Source organism: Hemitrygon akajei, chromosome 1 (genome assembly GCF_048418815.1).
Source record: "Hemitrygon akajei chromosome 1, sHemAka1.3, whole genome shotgun sequence".
Classification (NCBI taxonomy): Eukaryota; Metazoa; Chordata; class Chondrichthyes; order Myliobatiformes; family Dasyatidae; genus Hemitrygon; species Hemitrygon akajei.
Window position 1 is genome coordinate 174,467,711 of NC_133124.1, and position 20,110 is coordinate 174,487,820.

Genomic DNA, 20,110 nt, shown 5'->3' on the forward strand with positions numbered 1-20,110 from the left:
GGTCACTCAACAGCAGACATTCAGCAGTCAGTGGGGAATAATATAAACTTGTACTGGGTTCATATTTACATCGTCACAGCTCCTGATTTTCAGGAAACTTACAATTCATTCACGGTGCAGCCTCTGTACTTTCAGCTTGTCGATTGTTACTATGTTATGAAAGCCAATCTATGTTACTAATCATATTGAAGTACAACTGACATGGACACGAGAGGCTCTCGGAGTTATGTGCAGTATTTTGCCAAATTAGGTCTCTCTGCATCTGTTAGTGTTCGGCTTCCCACCGTCCCTCCACTCCTTCTCCATCTTCATCCCAACCATCCGCACATCCTTCCTTTCCATTCTCCTTTGTGTTTTTATCCACCATCCAGGCCACGCCCTGATCTCACTACTAACATCGGGCAGGAGGTACAGAAGCCTTGTGTCCCACACCACCCAGTTCAGGAACAGTTATTCCCCTTCAAACACCAGTCTCCTGGAACGGTGTGGATAACCTCAAACACCCCTACTCTGAGCTGATTCTATGCCGTGCAGACTCACTTTCAAGGACACTTTTCAACTCATATTGACAGTACTATCATTTCTGAATTTGCAATTTGTCTTTTTGTTGTCAGTCTTTGTCTGCTTGTGTAGATTTTTGTCAATTCTATTTGATTTCTTTTTTTCTTGTAAATGCCTGCAAGAAAATGAATCTCAAGGTAGTACAGTACATGGTAACAACCTGTATATGTACTTTGCTAATAAATTTAATTTGAACTTTTTGAACATCTCCCCCATGACTAAGTCCACTTGGCCCATGTCTCACTGTTTGGGGAAGGACGTACCCCACTGGATGTATCAGTGACTGTGTGATATTGAGGCTCTCAGTGGAGGACTCTGTTTCCCATTTCCCCTCTCAACAGCTTTCAGAACAGTAATGAACCCCACACTGTTCAACTTTCCCTCACACTCTACCCTCATTGTTCAGGGATCATCCTGTAAACACCTTTCCTGTTGTGGGGCTGGGATTTCTATCTGAACTGATGCATCTGGTGATATTGAACTAAAAGGATCCAATTTTCTGTGTTAGATTTCACAGATAAACCCACGATATTCGCTGCTGAAATTGTTGAAGGAAAGTCTGTGAACATAACCTGCATCTTCAACACCACGTGTGATGGAACTTCACCCACCTTAACCTGGGTCACCCCCATGGATGTACCACCATCAGTCTCAAGCAGTGTAACTCAGTGGCACAACAATCTGACATATACTTCTGTCCTGACCATGACCCCAGCGCTCAAACACCACGGGCAAAATCTCATCTGCAGAGTCAGATACCCATCTGTTTCATCGGAGCAGAGCCTCACACTAACTGTGCAGTGTAAGTATGGAGATCAGTTATCATACAGGTATGGCAATACTCCACAGAGTACACAGAAATAGTCTGCAAATTTCAGTATGAGGATAAGTAAATTATGTATTTATTGACAAATGTTGCCCTGAATATCCATAAAAAGACCATAAGACATAGGAGCAGAATTAGGCCATTTGGTCCATCGAATCTGCTCCACTATTCAGTCATGGCTGATCCATTTTTCCCCTCTTCAGCCCCACTCCCCGGCCTCTTCCCCATAAATTTTGATGCCATGGCCAATCAAGAACCTATCAACCTCTGCCTTAAATACACCCAAAGGCAATGACCTGGCTTCCACAGTGGCCTGTGGTAACAAATTCCTGAAACTCACCAACCTCTGGCTACAGAAATGTCTTTGCCTCTTTGTTTTAAATGGACACCCCTCTATCCTGAGGCTGTGTCCTCTTGTCCTAGACTCTCCCACCATAGGAAACATCCTTTCTACATCTACTCTGTCTAGGGTTTTCAACATTCAAAAGATTTGAATGAGATCCCCCCCTCCTCATCCTTCTAAATTCCAGCAAGCACAGGCCCACAGCCATCAAACATTCCCCATATGATAACCCTTTCATTCCCAGAATCATCCATCTGAACCTCATCTGAACCCTCTCCAATGCCAGCACATATTTTCTTAGATAAGGAGCCCAAAACTGTTCACAATGCTCAAGGTGAAGCCTCACCAGTGCCTTCTAAAGCCTTAGCATCACAACCCTGCTCTTATATTCTAGACCCCTTGAAATGAATGCTAACAATGCAGTTTCCTTCCTCACCGACTCTACCTGCAAATTATCCTTTAGGGTGTTCTGCAGACATTTTGAATTTCTCCCCGTTTAGAAAATAGTCTGCAGGTTTATATGTCCATGCACTTTGGAACATTGTATTTCATGTGCCACTTGCCCATCCTTCTGATCTGCAATCCTTCTGTAGCCTTCCTCTTTCCTCAACAATATTCATTATCAAACTATTCAATATCCCTGCAAACTTGGAAACAAAGCCATCATCTAAATCACCTATACAGCATAAAGATAAGTGGTCCCAACACTGACCCTATGTGTCACTGCCAGTCAAGCAGATCCTTTTATTCCCACTCGCTGCCTCCTACTACTCAGCCAATGCTCTAACCATGGGCTCTGAACTTAATAAGCAGCCTCATGTATGGCACCTTGTCAAATTCCTTCTGAAAATCAAAATGTACAACATCCACTGCTTCCCCTTTATCTATCCGACTTGTCATCTCCTCAAAGCATTCCAACAGGTTCATCAGGCAAGGATTTCCCTTAAAGAAACCATGCTGACTTTATCCTATCTTGTCCTGTGTCACCAAGTACTCCATAACCTCGTCCTTTAACAATTGACTCCAACATCTTCCCAACCACTGCATTCAGGCTAACTGCTCTATAATTTCCTTTCTGCTGCCTCCCTCATTTACAATTTTCCAGTCCTCTGGAACCATCCCTTGATTCTGGCCTGGTCCTGGAGGACTGGAAGATTGCAAATTTCATTCCACGTTTTAAGGGAGGAAGGTAAAAGAAAGGATATTATAGACCAGTTAGCCTAACCTCAGTGTTTGGGAAAGTGTTGGAGTCTATTATTAGGAATGAGGCATCGAGGTACTTGGAGCCTAATAATAAAATAAATCAAAGTCAGCATGGTTTCTCTAAAGGGAAATCTTGCCTGATAAATCTGTTAGCATTCTTCGTGGAGAAAAACAGAGTGGTCAAAGGAGATGCAGTCGATATAATTTACTTGGATTTTCAGGAGATATTTGATAAGGTGTCACACATGAGGCTGCTTAACAAGATAAATGGCATTACAGGAAGGATACCGGCACAGAGAGCAGAATGGCTGTCAGGCAGGGGGCAGTGAGTGGGAATAAATTTTCTGCTTGGCTGCCGGTGACTAGTGGTGTTCCAGGGTCAGTATTGTGACCGCTGCTTTGCATGTTGTTCGTCCATGATTCAGATCATGGAATTGATGGATTTGTGGATGATACAAAGATAGGTGGAGATAGGTAGTGCTGAGGAAGCAATGATATTGCAGCAGGACTTTTGGAAGAATGGGCAAAAATGTGGCAGATTGAATACAGTGATGGGAAATGTATGATAGTGCATTTTGGTAAAAGGTACAACCTTGTGGACTATCATCTAAATGGAGAGGTTCAAACATCAGAGGTGTGGAAGGACTTGGCCCTCCTCGTGCAAGACTCCAAGAAGGTGAATTTACAGGCTGAGTCTGTGGTAAAGAATTCAAATGCAATGTTGGCATTTATTTCAAGGGGAATAAAATATAAAATCAAGGAGTTAATGCTAAGCCTTTATAAGACACTAGTTAGGCCGAATGTTGAAATGACCTTATAGGATGGATAGGAGAGGATGATTCCTATGGTGAGGGTATCCAGAAATAGAGAACAGAGCCTCAAAATTGAGGGAGGACTCTTCAGAAGAGAGGTAGCAGGAATGTTTTTAGCCAGGGAGTAGTAAATCTGGGAATGCTCTGCCACAGGCTGTGGTGGAGGCTAGGTCTGTGCATATAATTAAGGTGGAAGTTGATTGTTTCCTGATCGATCAGGCATCAAAGGATATATTGAGAAGGCAGGGGTATGGAGGTCAGTGGGACCTGGCATCAGCCATGATGGAATGGTGGAACAGACTCGATGGGCTGAATGGCTTAATTCTCCTCCTTTGTCTTATGGTCTTATGCCAAAGTCCAATGATTCTTGAATGATCATAACTAATGCCTCCACAATCTCTACTGCTACCTCTTTCAGAACCCTAGGGTGCAGTTCATCCTGTCCGGGTGAATTGTGTAACTTCAGCTTTTTGAGCACCTTCTCCCTTGTAATAGTAACTGCATTCACTTCCCTTCCCTCACACCCGTCAACACCTGCCACACTGCTTGTGTCTTCCACAGTGAAAACTGATGCAAAATACTCATTTAGTTCATCTGCTATCTCCTTGTCTCCTGTTATTATTTCTCCAGCCTTATCTTCTAATGGTCTTATATCGATTCTCATCTCTATTTTTCTTTTTATATATTGAAAATGCTTTTTCTATCCCCTTGATATTGTTTGCTAGCTTGCTCTCATATTTCATATTCTCCCATATTGATTATTTTAGTTGCTTTCTGTAACTTTTTTTTACAAGCTACTGTTATTTTTAACAGTACTTATTAGTAAAAATACACAAAAATAATATCAATGCAAATATACAGATAATATACGTCGTCAATACTAAACCTAAAAATGTGGGTATAATAATAATCAATAAGAAACAAGCTCTATCATTGTCTAGGGGATAATGAATTGTCCGATGGAAATCTAAAGTTCATTTCAGTTCATACAGGCTGCAGCCGTTGTTTGTTTGTCGCTGTGTTGCAATTGTTGGAGCGAGAGAGAGATATAGAAGAATAACTTGCCGACTTTCCTTGATACGATCTTGATCCATATCCGTCCTTTAGCTAGACCGTTCCGTGGAGGACGCGCCACCCAGGCAAGGATGGACAAACATACAAGCACCCCACCAGTCTCATATGTTTCTCCTGGTGTGTCTGAGGGGTGTTCCCCGGACCCTCCTTTTATCCTCACTCACGGGGTCTCAGATGTCAATCAGGTTGGGATGATGCAATTCCTCAACCAGACCACTCTGGCTGCCCCGAGGGGTTTCAATGAATAGTACAGTACTCAATACACAATTCCTTCTCCAAGAGACAATAGCAGTAATCAGTGGTTCCGTTCCGCTTTTGTTAGGAGACATTCCAAACCTTGTGTGTTCTGCAGTGTCTATAACAACTACCTTTGCTGTTATCCTGTGTCTCTCCCATTACTGACATGCTGTGTATCTCTCTCATTTCCTGGGTCTCAGACCCGAAAAAATAGCGATCTTGCGATTCTCAAAAGGGGGGGGGGCGGGCATTGGTGATTCTGGACCCTTCTGTCCATCAGATTTGCTCCTCATTCGTAACACCCCCATCCTTCTAAGGTTTTTTGCCACAGGTAAAAATTAACTAATACAGAGTCTTACAGAATTTCAGAATCTAACACAATACAAAAAGTTTTTTTTAACAGAGTAATACAGTTATACATCCCATTCAGCATCTAAACAGTTAGCGATTACATTGTCACTTCCTTTAATATCTTAATATCTTGTACCTTAATAGATTCCTGTAGAATCAGACTCCAATTTAATAACCACCTATGTTTATTCCTTTTCTTCAGCATAACAAAACTAAAGAGTTGTGATCTTAGCTTACGTGTATATTACAAAAGTTTATGCAAATACTAATCTTTATTTTACTTTCAAACTTAACAGTCGATCTTCCATGGTGTTGCCTTTATTATTTACATGCTTTGTCGAAATCCCTTAAAACCGGATCCTGTTATTTAAAGTGGCATCCCGTCAACCCTCACCCCTTTTCCAGTTAACTCCCACGTGGTTAGCTTGCTTACAAGTGTGGAATAGGCTTTTGCATGCTCCTTTCATAGGAGTTATTTTATCAACAATGTTTTCCAAACTTAGCCCGTTTTCTGAACTTCCACACAATTCTTTATTTTTAAGCAAGTTGTTAGTTTTATCTGCAGGACCCTTCATTCTATTAGTTTTCAGTTTAATATCTGCAAGCAATCCCTCTTTGTTCAAACAACATTTCAAATTCTGCCTCTTCACAGCACACCCTTGAATAACATTAGCGCGTGGGGCACCTTTACATTCCAAATCAAACTGTAATTGATTCGCAGGCACCTTGGTAACAAGCCATTGTTCCTTCAGCCTGGTTACTACTTCTGACACCAATCCAGACTTTAAATTTTCTTCATTCAACTTAGGAACTACACTTTTCCCTTTTCCTTCAATAATAATATCCACATCACCACCTTTTATCTCCTCACTAACTTTTAACACACCTTCAAACACAAACAACTGGGAATTCTCACTTCCCGCTATTACCAAGGTTAACCCTTTCTTCACTGAACCAAGTCCATCTGACCCACAAGGACTGCATTCCTTTTTAACTGAATCAAATACCTCAGACTTTTCCTGAGTTGCATTACTAGGTTCAGCACCACGTGCATCCATATCTTGAACATACACAAACGGGACCTCTGCCTCTTCCAGACTTTCAATACCTGTCCCCTTTTCAAATTCTAAGTTCCCCTGATCCTCCCAGTTACTCTCTGGGCAACTCCCTTCCGGAGTAATCTCAACCCTGCGGGTTAAAACAACCTCATCTGCCAACCCAGCAGACTCCTTCAAAGTAATGGCATCCTTTTCATCTAGGACTGCCCTCATTTCATTATCGGGAACACCTTTAAAATTTTCAACTTCTTCAAACAGTTCTGTCAAGCCAGACAGATCATTCATGTCCAACCCTGGACCTTCTAACAGCCTTATCTGTTTATCATTTTTACTCCGGGCCTCTATAAATTTCCTCCTGGCTAAGGGTAGGTCTACCTCCTCTCCCTTACTCTCTTTCACCTCCCTATTCTCCGTTTCACCACCCTCTAACCCCTCTTGGTACAGGGTCGGTATAAACATCTCAGCCAAATCGATACTGGCCTGATTTACACTGGTCTCTTTCTCAGCTGCCTTTCTCAACATGCTGCAAGTGATCGCGCATGCGGGATAGATCTTGGAATCTAGGGGCGGGTCCTCAACACTTACAGGCTGGCTCGTCAGCTTCACGGCTGACCAAACCTCACCACCAGCTAAATCGTTACCCAAAAGGACGTCCACGTCAGTTCTCGGAAATTCTGATCGCACCCCTATTTCAACTGGTCCAGATACCAGCTCACAATTTATAATGATCCTATGCAAAGGCACAGCTTCTGTCCCTTTTCCCATGCCTCTCAAAGCTACCTCTCCTGTCTCAGGACCAAAATCTAGTACCTTACTGAGAATCAATGACTGCTCAGCTCCCGTGTCTCTCCAGATCCGCACTGGAACTGGTGTTTCTCACTCTTTCACAGACACGGTCCCTTCTGAAATAAATTTCTCACGCCCCTCTCGTATTCTATCTACCTGGGGCTTTCTCGTCGATTTACTAATCAACACAATACATCCTGTAGGGACTGCTGCTTTCCCTTTTCCTGTCTCCTTCCTCGGAGCAAAGCACTTAGATGCAATATGACCCACCTTTCCACAATTAAAACAGGTCAAGCCAGGACCCCTCCTGCCATCTTGCCTTTCTTCCTCCTTATTTTTACCACTAGCTCCCGGCTGAATCTCTGCCTCAGCCAGCGGGCTTTCTCTACCGTTTCCATGGTCTTTCTGGTATCTCTTATTCGAGGAAAACTTTGTCTTGTGGGTTAGGGCATATTCATCTGCGAACCTGGCAAATTCGGATATGGACTTATTCGGCTTCACGTTCAAATACATCTGGATATCATCTGAAACACAACCTTTAAATTCCTCAATCAGAATTAAATCCCTTAAATGCCGAAAATCCTCTTACACCATTTCTGCTGCACACCAACGATCCAAGAGCACACCCTTCTCATAGGCAAACTCTGCATACGTCTGATTTCACACTTTCTTTAAATTTCTGAACTTTTGTCTATAGGTCTCAGGTACCAATTCGTAGGCCTGAAGAATGGCCTGTTTTACTTCCTTGTAATTCTCATACTCCTCCTCCTCCACAGACAACGCCGCATATGCTCGTTGTGCCTTCCCTTTTAACACACTTTGTAACAACGCCACCCACTGATCTCTGGGCCACTTCTGATTCACTGCCACCTTTTCAAAATGCAAGAAATAACTATCAACATCCGTCTCCTCGAATGGAGGTACTAACCTAAACTCCCTACTAACATTAAACCTCTCCTATCGGTCTGGCCCTTGAGCTCTTCGTTCTTCCCTTAACGTCTCCATGTCCAGCTCATGCTGCCTCTGTTTCTCCTTCTCCTCATACTCCCTCTGCTTTTCAGCTTCCTTTTCCTTTTCAGCTCTTTCCTTCTCCTTTTCAGCTGCTTCCAGCTGTTTTAACCCAATTTCATGCTCTCTCTGCTTTTCAGCTCTTTCCTTCTCCCTTTTCACCTCTAACTCCTTTAGCTGGAGCTCATACTCCTTCTGCTTTTCAGCTCTTTCCTTCTCCTTTTCAACTGCTTCCAGCTGTTTTAACTTAATTTCATGTTCCAACCTGAATTTTTCCAACACTAACTGAACCTTCCCACTAGCTGGTACCTTTTCAGGGATCTGTTCCACTACCTCAGCCGAAAACACATTCTTCTCAATATAATGCTGAGTTACGACCCTCCGCATCTCCCACTTTTTCATTGACAACCTCACCTCTGCGAGATTTAGTTCTTTCGCAATATTTATCAAGTCTGACTTTGTGGCAGCCTCTAGCACCTCCGGAGTCGGGTTTTTTTATAAATTCATCTACGTCCATCTTTGCTGGTTTCCCATCTGGTTACCTGCACAACCAGATCCAAGTTTGGACTTAAAAGCCCGATTTACTGGCCCTCCAATTTGGTATCAAATCCCAGATGAGCCCTCAAGTTGTTACAAACCCCGTAACTGGGTTACTTACCAGCAAAGATAGAGACGTCTGTTGGAGTCTGATGATACTATTTTTAACAGTATTTATTAGTAAAAATACACAAAAATAATATCAATGCAAATATACAGATAATATACGTCGTCAACACTAAACCTAAAAGTGCGGGTATAATAATAATCAATAAGAAACGAGCTCTATCGTTGTCTAGGGGATAATGAATTGTCCGATCGAAATCTAAAGTTCATTTCAGTTCATACAGGCTGCAGCCATTGTTTGTTTGTCGCTGTGTTGCAATTGTTGGAGAGAGAGAGAGAAATAGAAGAATAACTTGCCGACTTTCCTTGATATGATCTTGATCCGTATCCGTCCTTTAGCTAGACCGTTCCGTGGAGGACTCGCCACCCAGGCAAGGATGAACACACACACAAGCCCCCCACCAGTCTCGTACGTTTCTCCTGGTGTGTCTGAGGGGTGTTCCCCAGACCTTCCTTTTATCCTCACTCACGGGGTCTCAGATGTCAGTCAGGTTGGGATGATGCAATTCCTCAACCAGACCACACTGGTCGTCCCCTGCGGGGTTTCAATGAATAGTACAGTACTCAATACACAATTCCTTCTCCAAGAGACAATAGCAGTAATCAGTGGTTCCATTCCGCTTTTGTTAGGAGACATTCCAAACCTTGTGTGTTCTGCGGTGTCTATAACAACTGCCTTTGCTGTTATCCTGTGTCTCTCCCATTACTGACATGCTGTGTATCTCTCTCATTTCCTGGGTCTCAGACCCGAAATAATAGCGATCTTGCGATTCTCAAAAGGGGGGTGGGGGTGAGCATTGGCGATTCTGGACCCTTCTGTCCATCAGATTTGCTCCTCATTCGTAACACTACCAAAACCTATATCATCCTGCTAATTTTTGCTTTATTGTATGCCCTCTCTTTAGCTTTTAAATTAGTTTTGACCTTCTCAGCCGTGATTGTACCATTTTTGGCATTTGAGTATTTCTTTGTTTTAGGAACACACCGATCCTGCACCTTCCTCATTTTCCCAGAAACTCAAGCCATTGCTGCTCTGCTGTCATGTGTGCCAGCATCTCCTTCCAATTTACTCTGGCCAACTTCTCTCTCACACCACTGTAATTTCCTTTATTCCACCAAAATACTGCTCTGTCAGACTTTACTTTCTTCCTATCAAATTTCAAACCTTTACTTTCAGCTTCCGAATTGCCTAATTTACATAACACCCAATCCAGTATAGCTAATCTCCTTGTAAACTCAATGACAAACTGTTTTAAAAAGCCATCTTGTGGGCGTTCACATTCACTATCTTGAGATCTATTTTGATACTCATTTTCCCAATGTACCCGCTTGTAAAATCTCCCATGTCTATCATAATGTATCGCTATTGACACACCATTTCTATTTCCCATTGTAATCTGTAGTCCACATCCCAGCTACTGTTTGGAGCCCTGAATGCAACTGCCATCAGGGTCCTTTTACCTTTGCAGTTTCTTTACTCAACCCACAAGGATACTCCATCTTCTGATCTGATCCGATGTCACATCTTTCTAATGATCTGATGCTGTACTTTACCAGCAGAGTCACACCATCCCCTCCGCCTACCTTCCTATCCCACCAATACAATATGTAACCTTGGACACTCAGCTCCCAACTACAACCATCCATCAGCCATGATTCACTGATGGCCACACCATCATATCTGACAATCTGTAAAGGTGCAAAAAGATCATCCAACCTATTGTTTATACTCCATCCATTGAGATATCACACATTGAGTACTGTATTTGTTACTTGTTTTTGACTCTGCATCCCTAATTCACTGATACTCACCCTGCTGGCTGCAGTTTTGTCCTCTCATCTGCCTGTCCTTCTTGGCGGTCTGACTGCATGATATCTTTGTGTTTTTGCCATCCGTCCTATCCTGGCTTCCTTCCCTCTGGTTCCCATCCCCCTGCCAAATCAGTTTAAACCCTCTCCAGCAGTTCTAACAAACCTGCCTGCAAGAATGTTATTCCCCCTCGGGTTCCTTTCCTACAGGTCGTATCTCCCCCAGACCAATGATCCAAGGACCTGAAGCCCTGCCCCCTGCATCAACTTCTCAACCATGCATCTATCTGCCAAATCATCCTGTTTTTACCCTCACCGGCAGGTGGCACAGGTCCAATCTGGAAATTACTACCCTGGATGTCCAGCTTCTCAGCTTTTTGCCTCACTCTCTAAATCCTCTCTTCCAGACCTCTTTGCTTTTCCTTCCTATGTCATTGGTGCCAATATGTACCAAAACATCTGGCTGCTCTCCCTCCTCCAAAATGCTGTGGATGTGAACCGAGATGTCCCTGACCCTGGCACCTGGGAGGCAACAAACCATCCAGGTGTCCTGTTCACATCCACAGAATCTCCTGTCTGTTCCCCTGACTATTGATTCCCCAATCACTACCGCTCCCCTCTACTCCCTCTTTCCCTTCTGCACCATGGACCCATGCTCAGTGCCAGTGAACCTGGTCTCCATGTCATTCCTGTGGAAGGTCATCCCCCACAACAGTATCCAAAACGGTATACTTATTATTGAGAGGAATGGCCACAGGGATGCTCTGCATGAACTGACTTTTCACATATCCATGTCTCCTGACAGTCACCCAATTACCCCGTCCTCCTGCAACATCGGGGTGACCCACTCCCTGTAACTCCTTGATGATCTCCTCACTCTCCCGTACAAGCCAAAGGTCATCCCCAGCTGCTCCTGCAGATCCCTAACATGTTCTTCATGGAACTGCAGCTGGATGGACTTCATGCAGATGTAGTTCCCTGGGAAACTCTGGGTCTCCCATGACTTCAACATTCGGCATGAAGAACACACAATGGCCATTTAATCTTCATTAAGTGCGGACTGGGCCGCCGGCATGACCGATGCTGAGGGCCGCTGGGCTCTAAACCTACCGGGCCATCTGAAATGATCTCAGTAGCGGCCGTCAGCATCGTCCTCCAGATACTGCAGCTTTACCAAAGCATCACCCTTCACCTCCCGACCATGGGGCAGAGTTTGTTCCCCGCCAGCACCCAGTGCTCTGGCGCCACACACCAGCCCGGAGGACGCACGCTCAGCAGATGCCGCCGTGGCTGCGGGCTCCTGGATGGTCGGACTATCCTCCAGCTCTGGGGAGACATACTCTGAGCATCCGGGCTTAACCGGAGGGTAAATCCATCCCTTTGTGTGACCCCTGGCCTTCTTCAGATCACAAATGTGGAGAAGTACGCTGACCTCTATTTCGGATGTGTCCGCAGCCTCCAGCACCACTTCCCCTTTCCCGACTGTAACTGGAACTCAGAGGCTAGGTTTTGCCATTGCTTTCAACTTTAGGAGAGAGAGTTCTACAGTGTGACCCTGAGTATCGCCCCTCCCACCATGCAAATCTTCCTCAGTATCGCCCCTCTCACAGTGTGATTCTTCCTCAATGTTACTCTTCCTCAATATCGCCCCTCCCACTGTGTAACTCCTCCTCAGTATCACCCCTCCCACAGTGCAAATCTTCCTCAGTATCACCCCTCCCATTGTGTAACTCCTCCTCAGTATCACCCCTCCCACAGTGTGATTCTTCCACAATGTGACTCTTCCTCAGTATCACCCCCCCACCGTGCAAATCTTCCTCAGTATCATCCCTCCCACCCTGCAAATCTTCCTCAGTATCATCCCTCCCACCCTGCAAATCTTCCTCAGTATCGCCCCTCCCACCCTGCAAATCTTCCTCAGTATCACCCCTCCCATTGTGTAACTCCTCCTCAGTATCACCCCTCCCACAGTGTGATTCTTCCTCAATGTTACTCTTCCTCAATATCGCCCCTCCCACAGTGTGATTCTTCCTCAATGTGACTCTTCCTCAGTACCACCCCCGCACCATGCAAATCTTCCTGTATCACCGCTCCCACCGTGCAAATCTTCCTGTATCACCGCTCCCACCGTGCAAATCTTCCTGTATCACCGCTCCCACCGTGCAAATCTTCCTCAGTATCGCCCCTCCCGCCGTGCAAATCTTCCTCAGTATCACCCCTCCCACCGTGCAAATCTTCCTCAGTATCGCCCCTCCCGCCGTGCAAATCTTCCTCAGTGTTGCCCCTCCCACCGTGCAAATCTTCCTGAGTATCACCTCTCTCACTGTGCAAATCTTCCTCAGTATCACCCCTCCCACCGTGCAAATCTTCCTCAGTATCACCCCTCCCACCGTGCAAATCTTCCTCAGTATCACCCCTCCCACCGTGCAAATCTTCCTCAGTATCACCCCTCCCACCGTGCAAATCTTCCTCAGTATCACCCCCCACCGTGCAAATCTTCCTCAGTATCACCCCTCCCACCGTGCAAATCTTCCTCAGTATCACCCCTCCCACCGTGCAAATCTTCCTCAGTATCGCCCCTCCCACCGTGCAAATCTTCCTGAATATCGCCCCTCCCACTGTGCAAATCTTCCTCAGTATCACCCCTCCCACTGTGCAAATCTTCCTCAGTATCGCCCCTCCCACCGCGCAAATCTTCCTGAATATCGCCCCTCCCACAGTGTGATTCTTCCTCAATGTGACTCTTCCTCAGTACCACCCCCCCACCATGCAAATCTTCCTCAGTATCACCCCTCCCACCGTGCAAATCTTCCTCAGTATCGCCCCTCCCACCGTGCAAATCTTCCTGAATATCGCCCCTCCCACTGTGCAAATCTTCCTCAGTATCACCCCTCCCACTGTGCAAATCTTCCTCAGTATCGCCCCTCCCACCGCGCAAATCTTCCTGAATATCGCCCCTCCCACAGTGTGATTCTTCCTCAATGTGACTCTTCCTCAGTACCACCCCCCACCATGCAAATCTTCCTCAGTATCGCCCCTCCCACAGTGTGATTCTTCCTCAATGTGACTCTTCCTCAGTATCGCCCCTCCCATTGTGTAACTCCTCCTCAGTATCGCCCCTCCCACAGTGTGATTCTTCCTCAATGTGACTCTTCCTCAGTATCACCCCCCCACCGTGCAAATCTTCCTCAGTATCACCCCTCCCACCGTGCAAATCTTCCTCAGTATCGCCCCCCCACAGTGTGATTTTTCCTCAATGTGACTCTTCCTCAGTATCGCCCCTCCCACAGTATTATACTTCCTCAGTTAACTCCTCCAACAGTGTAACTCTTCCTCAGTATTTCACCTCCTGCAGTGTGACTTTTCCCCAGTATCACCCATCCCACAGTGTGAGCCTCCATCAGTACTGTCCCTCCCACAGTGTGACCCTATCTCAGTATCATCCCTCCGACAGTGCGGTGCTCCCTCTGTGTGACAACAATCCATTGATGATGCTCGGCACAGTATCTTTGCCCACATCGCTCCCTCAGCATTGTCTCTCCAACACCACACTATCCCCTGTTTCTGCCCTTCAAGCTGGACAACGATTCACAAGATCACAAAACAAAGGTGCAAAAGTAGGCCATTCGGCCCATCAAGTCTGCTCTGCCACTCCACCATGGGCCAAGCTATTCTCCCATCTCGTTCCAGTTTTCGGCTTTTCCCCCATATCCCTTGATACCCTGACTAATTAGATACCCATTAATTTCCTCCTTAAACACCCTAAATGATTGGGCTCCACAGCTGTATGTGGCAATGAATTCCAAAAATCCATGACCCTCTGGCTAAAAAAATTTCTCCTCATCTCTGTTTTAAATGGGTACCCTCTAATTCTAAGACTGTGGCCTCTTGTCCTGTACTCACCCACCAAGGGAAACAGCCTTTCCACATCTATTCTGTCCAACCCTTTCAACATTCAAAATGTTTCTATGAGATCCCTTCTCATTCTTCTGTACTCTAACGAATACAGTCCAAGAGCCAACAAACGCTCCTCATATGTTAGCCCCTGCATTCCAGGAATCATCTTCATAAATCTTCTCTGAACTCTCTCCAACATCAGTACATCACCTCTAAGATGGGGACCCAAAACTGCACATAGTATCCAATTGAGGTCTCACCAGTGCCCCATAGAGCCTCAACACCTCTTTATTCTTATACACTATTCCTCTTAAAATGAATGCCAACATAGCATTTGCTTTCCTTACTGCCGATCCAACCTGGTGGTTAACATTTAGGATATCCTGCACTAGGACCTCCAAGTCCCTTTGTACTTCTGATTTTTGAATTTTCTCCCCATCTAAATAATAATCTGCCCAATTATTTCTTCTTCCAAAATGTACAACTGAACATTTCTCAACATTGTTCTCATCTGCCATTTCTTTGCCCACTCTCCTAAACCGACCCAGTCTCTCTGCAACCTTTCCATTTCTTCAAAACTTCCTGCTCCTCCACCTATCTTGGTGTCATCCGCAAACCAGTTAATCCATAATCTAAATCATCGATATACAGTGTTAAAAGAAGCGGCCCCAACACCAACCCCTGCGGAACACCACTAGTAACTGGCAACCAACCAGAATAGGATCCCTTTATTCCCACTCTTCACTTTCTGCCTATCAGCCAATACTCCAACCATTCCAATATCTTTCCTATAATTCTATGGGCTCTCATTTTATTAAGCAGCCTCTTATGCAGCACCTTATCAAAGGCCTTTTGAAAATCCAGATACACAATATCAAGCCTCTCCCTTGTCAATCTTACTTGAGATTACCTCAAAATATTCCAATAGGTTGGTGAGGCTGGATCTTCCCTTCATGAAACCATGCTGGCTTGGGCCTATCTTGTCATGCACCTCGAGGTATTTCATAACCTCATCCTTGAGGAATGACTCCAATAACTTTCCAACTACCGATGTCAGGCTAATAGGCCTGTAATTTTCTTTTTGCTGCCTCCCTCCTTTCTTAAACAGCAGAACTACATTTGCGACCTTCCAGTCCTCCGGAACCATGCCAGAGTCTACTGATTCCTGGAAGATCATTTCTAATGCTTCCACAATCTCCAAAGCCACCTCCTTCAGAACCTGTGGGTGCACCTCATCCAGTCCAGGGCCCAAGCACTTTCTCTCTAGTAACCTTGACTGTACCTAATTCTATTCCCTGAGACATCTGGCTATCAGGTATGTTGCTAATGTCTTCCACTGTGAAAACTGATGTAAAATACTCATTTAGTTCCTCTGCCATCTCTTTGTTACCCATTATAATTTCTCCAGCATCATTTTTAATCGGTCACAAATCTACCTGTGTCACTCTTCTACTCTTCATGTATTTTAAAAAACTTAGTATCCTTTTTTATGTTGATTGCCAACTTGCTTTCATAATTCATCTTTTCTTTCCTAATGACTTTCTTAGTTTCCTTCTGTAAGTTTTTGAAAGTCATCCAGTCCTCAGTTTTCCCACTAATTTTTGCTTTCTTGTACGCCATCTCTTTTGCTTTTATTTTAGCCTTAACCTCTCTCATTAGCCACATTTGTGCCATTTTTCCATTCATGATTTTCATTTTTTTTGGAATATGTTTTTCCTGCACTTTCCTTATTTCTTGTAGGGATTTCATCCAATTCTGCTCTACCATCCCTCCATCTAGCTTACTTTTCCAATCAACTTGGGCCAGTTCTTCTCTCATACCACTGTAATTTCCTTTGTTCCACTGAAATATCGATACACCTGATACCAGCTTCTCCTTTTCAAATTTGAAACTGAACTCAATCATATTATGATCAGTACTTCCAAGGGGTTCCATTACCTCGAGCTCACCAATCGCCTCAGGTTCATTACACAGCACCCAATCCAAAACAGCCGATCCCCTGGTGGGCTTATGGACAAGCTGCTCTAAAAAGCCATCCCGTAGGCATTCTACAAACTCCCTCTCCTGAGATCCAGTACCTTCCTGACTTTCCCAATCCACTTTCATATTAAAATCCCCCATAATTAACTTGACATTTTCCTTCTGACATGCTTTTTCTATTTCCAGCTGTAACTTGTAGTCCACATCCCGGCTGCTGTTTGGAGGCCTGTATATAAATGCTATTAGTGTCTTTTTGCCCTTGCCATTTCTTAACTCCACCCATAAGGATTCTACATTTTCTGATCCTATGTCCCTTCTTTCTAGTGATTTGATATTGTTACGTACCCTGTAACTGGGTCACTTACCAGCAAAGATAGAGAGGTCTGTTGAAGTCTGATGGTACTATTTTTAAAAGTCTTTATTTATAAAGGGGCACAAAAATAAGATTAATACAAACATTCAGATAATATACATCGTCAATACTCAATCTAAAAGTGCGGGTATAATAATAATAATCAATAAGAAATAGCTCTATCGTTGTCTAGGGGATACTGTATTGTCCGATGGAAAAATAAAAGTCACTGTCATTCAAGCTGCAGCTCTTTGGGTTTAAGAGAGACGGTTTTAAACTTGCCCGGGTCTTTTATGAGGCCAATCCGTTGAGTCGGGGGAGTTGGTTCCCCGTTGTTAGTTCAAAGTCATTTTCCGTGGTACCAGCCACCAGTTCCCAGGCAAGGGAACTGAACGCACGTGGCTTCCTTCAAATGGCTTCCCGCTATTACGGGATCACTAGCGTTTCTTCTGGTGCATCTGAGGGGCTGTTCCTACAGCCCCTCTTTTATCCTGACTTGCAGGGTTGTAGATGTCAATCAGGTTGGGGTGATGCAATCTCTCCCCTTCACCCAGCCCACTTTTGCCCGAAGGCGTTCACGTAGCATAGGATCGCAATCCACAAATGTGTCTCCAAGAGACAATGGCTATGTCTCGTGACTTTACATCACTGGGGAATGAGGCATTCTGTACGTCTCTCTCTGATTTCCTGGGTCCCCTGATCCAACCCAATAGTGCTCTTGCGATTCTCACAAAGGAAGGAGGGGGCTGCGGGCATAACACCTCCCTTCTTCAACGCATTTTTACCAGCGGTTAAAAACGAAGTAGTACAGAGTCTTACAGGATGGTGGAATCTACCACAATACAAAAGCTTTTCCTTTTCACTACAGGGTAATACAGTTATACATTCAGTTCAACATCCAAACAGTTAATGATTACAGTGTCACTTCCTTTAATATTTTAACATCTAGTACCTTACTAAAGTCTTGTAGCATCAGACTTCAATTTAATCACCACCTATTTTTTTTTCAGCAACAAAACTAATGAGTTGTGATCTTAGCTTACGTGCATCGATGAAAGTTTATGTAAATACTAATCTTTCAGTCGTTGTCAAACTTAACAGGCAGGCTTCAAGGGGGTTCTCCTTATTATTCACATGCTTTGTCGAAATCCCATACAACCGGCTGGGCTATTTAAAAATGGCGCCCCCCACCCCCCATTAACCATCGCCCCTTTTCCGGTGAGTTCCTACGTGGGGAACTCGGGTAATTTGGCGAGGTAAACTCCCGCCTGCCTCTTTCATAGGGGTTATTCTCTCAACACCGTGTCCCAAACTTAGACCATCTTGTGAATTTCCACCCAATTCTTTAAGGTTACACGGGTGGCTAGCCCGCTCGTCAGGGCCCTTCAGGCTAATGGTTTTCAGTTCGAACCTTTTGCTCAGGCAGCATTTCAAATTCTGCCTCTTCACACCACATTCTGGAATAACAATAGCGTGGGGAGCTCCGCTATCTCCCGGCTTAATCTGTAAGCGATCTGCAGGGTTTAAAATTTCGTCATTTGATTTGGGAACTACAGATTTTCCGTTTCCTTCAATAATAATATTTATGTCCCCATTTTTGAGCTCCGCATTAAGTTTCACCATACCTTCGAGCACAAACACCTGGGAACTCTCACTTCCCACTATTACCAAGGTTAACCCTTTCTTCTCTGAACCAAGTCTATCTGACCCAAAAGGACGGCCGTCTCATTCAGCTGAATCAAATACCTCAGACTTTTTCTGAGCTCCGTTACTAGGTTCAGTACCACATGCATCCCCATCTTGGACACACTCAAATGGGACATTGACCTCTTCCAGGCTTTCAATACCCGTACCCTTTTCAAATTCTAAATTCCCCTGATCCTCCCAGTTACTCTCTGGGCCACTCCCTTCCGGAGTAAACTCAACCTCACGGGCTGAAACAACCTCAACTGCCAACCCAGCAGACTTCTTCAAGGCAAGGGTACACTTTTCATCTAGGACTGCCCTCATTTCATTATCGGGAACACCTTTAGAATTTTCAACTTCGTCAAACAGGTCTGCCAAACCAGACAGATCATCCATGTCCAACTCTGGACCTCTTAACCGCTCTAACGGTTCCTTATCTTTATTTTCTGCCTCTAGAACCTTGCTCCTCGCTAAGGGAAGATCTACCTCCTCTCCCTTACCCTCTTTCACTTTACTACTCTTCGTTTTACCACCCTCTAAACCCTCGTGGCACAGGGTCGGTAAAAACGTCTTGGCCAAATCGAAACTGGCCAGATTCAAACTGCTCTCGGTCTCAGCTGCTTCTCTCGACAGGCTGCGAGTGACCGCGCATGCGGGATAGCTCTTGGAAGCTAGGGGCGGAGCCTCAACACTCACAGGCTAATTTATCAGCGTCATGGCTGCCCAAACCTTACCACCGGCTAAACTGTTACCAAGAAGGACGTCCGCGTCAGTTCTCGGGAATTCTGATCGCACCCCTATTTCAACTGGTCCAGACACCAGCTCACAATCCATAATGACCTCATGTAAGGGCACCATTTCTATCCTTTTACTTATTCCCTTCACCGCTACCATTCCCGTTTTTCGACCAAACTCTAGTACCTTACTGCTGATCAACGACAGCTCAGCCCCCGTGTCTCTCCAGATCCGTACGGGAATTGGTGGGTCCCCCTTCCTCACGGACACGGTTCCGTGTGACCGACAAATCTCAGACCCTTCTCGTACTCTGTCTACCCGGGGCTCTCTTGTCGATTTACTGATTACCACGGCACATCCAAGAGGGACTGCTGCTTTCCCTTTTCCTGTCTCTTTCCTCGGAGCAAAGCACCGAGATGCAATAGATAGATAGATAGATAGATAGTCCATCTACATCAATATGCCCACTCTTCCCACAATTAAAACAGGTCAAGCCCGGAAATCTCTGGCCGTCTGGCCTTTCCCCCTCAACCTTACCACTAGCTCCCGGCGGGATCTCTGCCTCAGCCGGCGTACTTTCTCGATCGTTCCCACGGTCTCTCTGGGAACTTTTATTTGAGTAAAACTTTGTCTTGTGGGTTAGGGCATATTCATCTGCGAACCTAGCGAATTCTGAGATGGACTTATTCGGCTTCTCATTCAAATACATCCGGATCTCCTCCGGAACAC

At 44.9% G+C, this 20,110-nt stretch overlaps 1 protein-coding gene across 4 annotated transcripts in view; it reads left to right on the forward strand.

Moving 5' to 3' along the window:
- The window catches only part of LOC140732382 (sialoadhesin-like), a 237,986-nt gene that overhangs the window by 179,972 nt on the left and 37,904 nt on the right, over window positions 1-20,110 (forward strand). For all 4 annotated transcript variants that reach the window (XM_073054980.1, XM_073054953.1, XM_073054963.1 and 1 more), the window contains exon 10: window positions 1,070-1,363. In XM_073054980.1, the coding sequence (XP_072911081.1) occupies window positions 1,070-1,363 (294 nt within the window). The remainder of the gene's footprint in view (window positions 1-1,069; window positions 1,364-20,110) is intronic.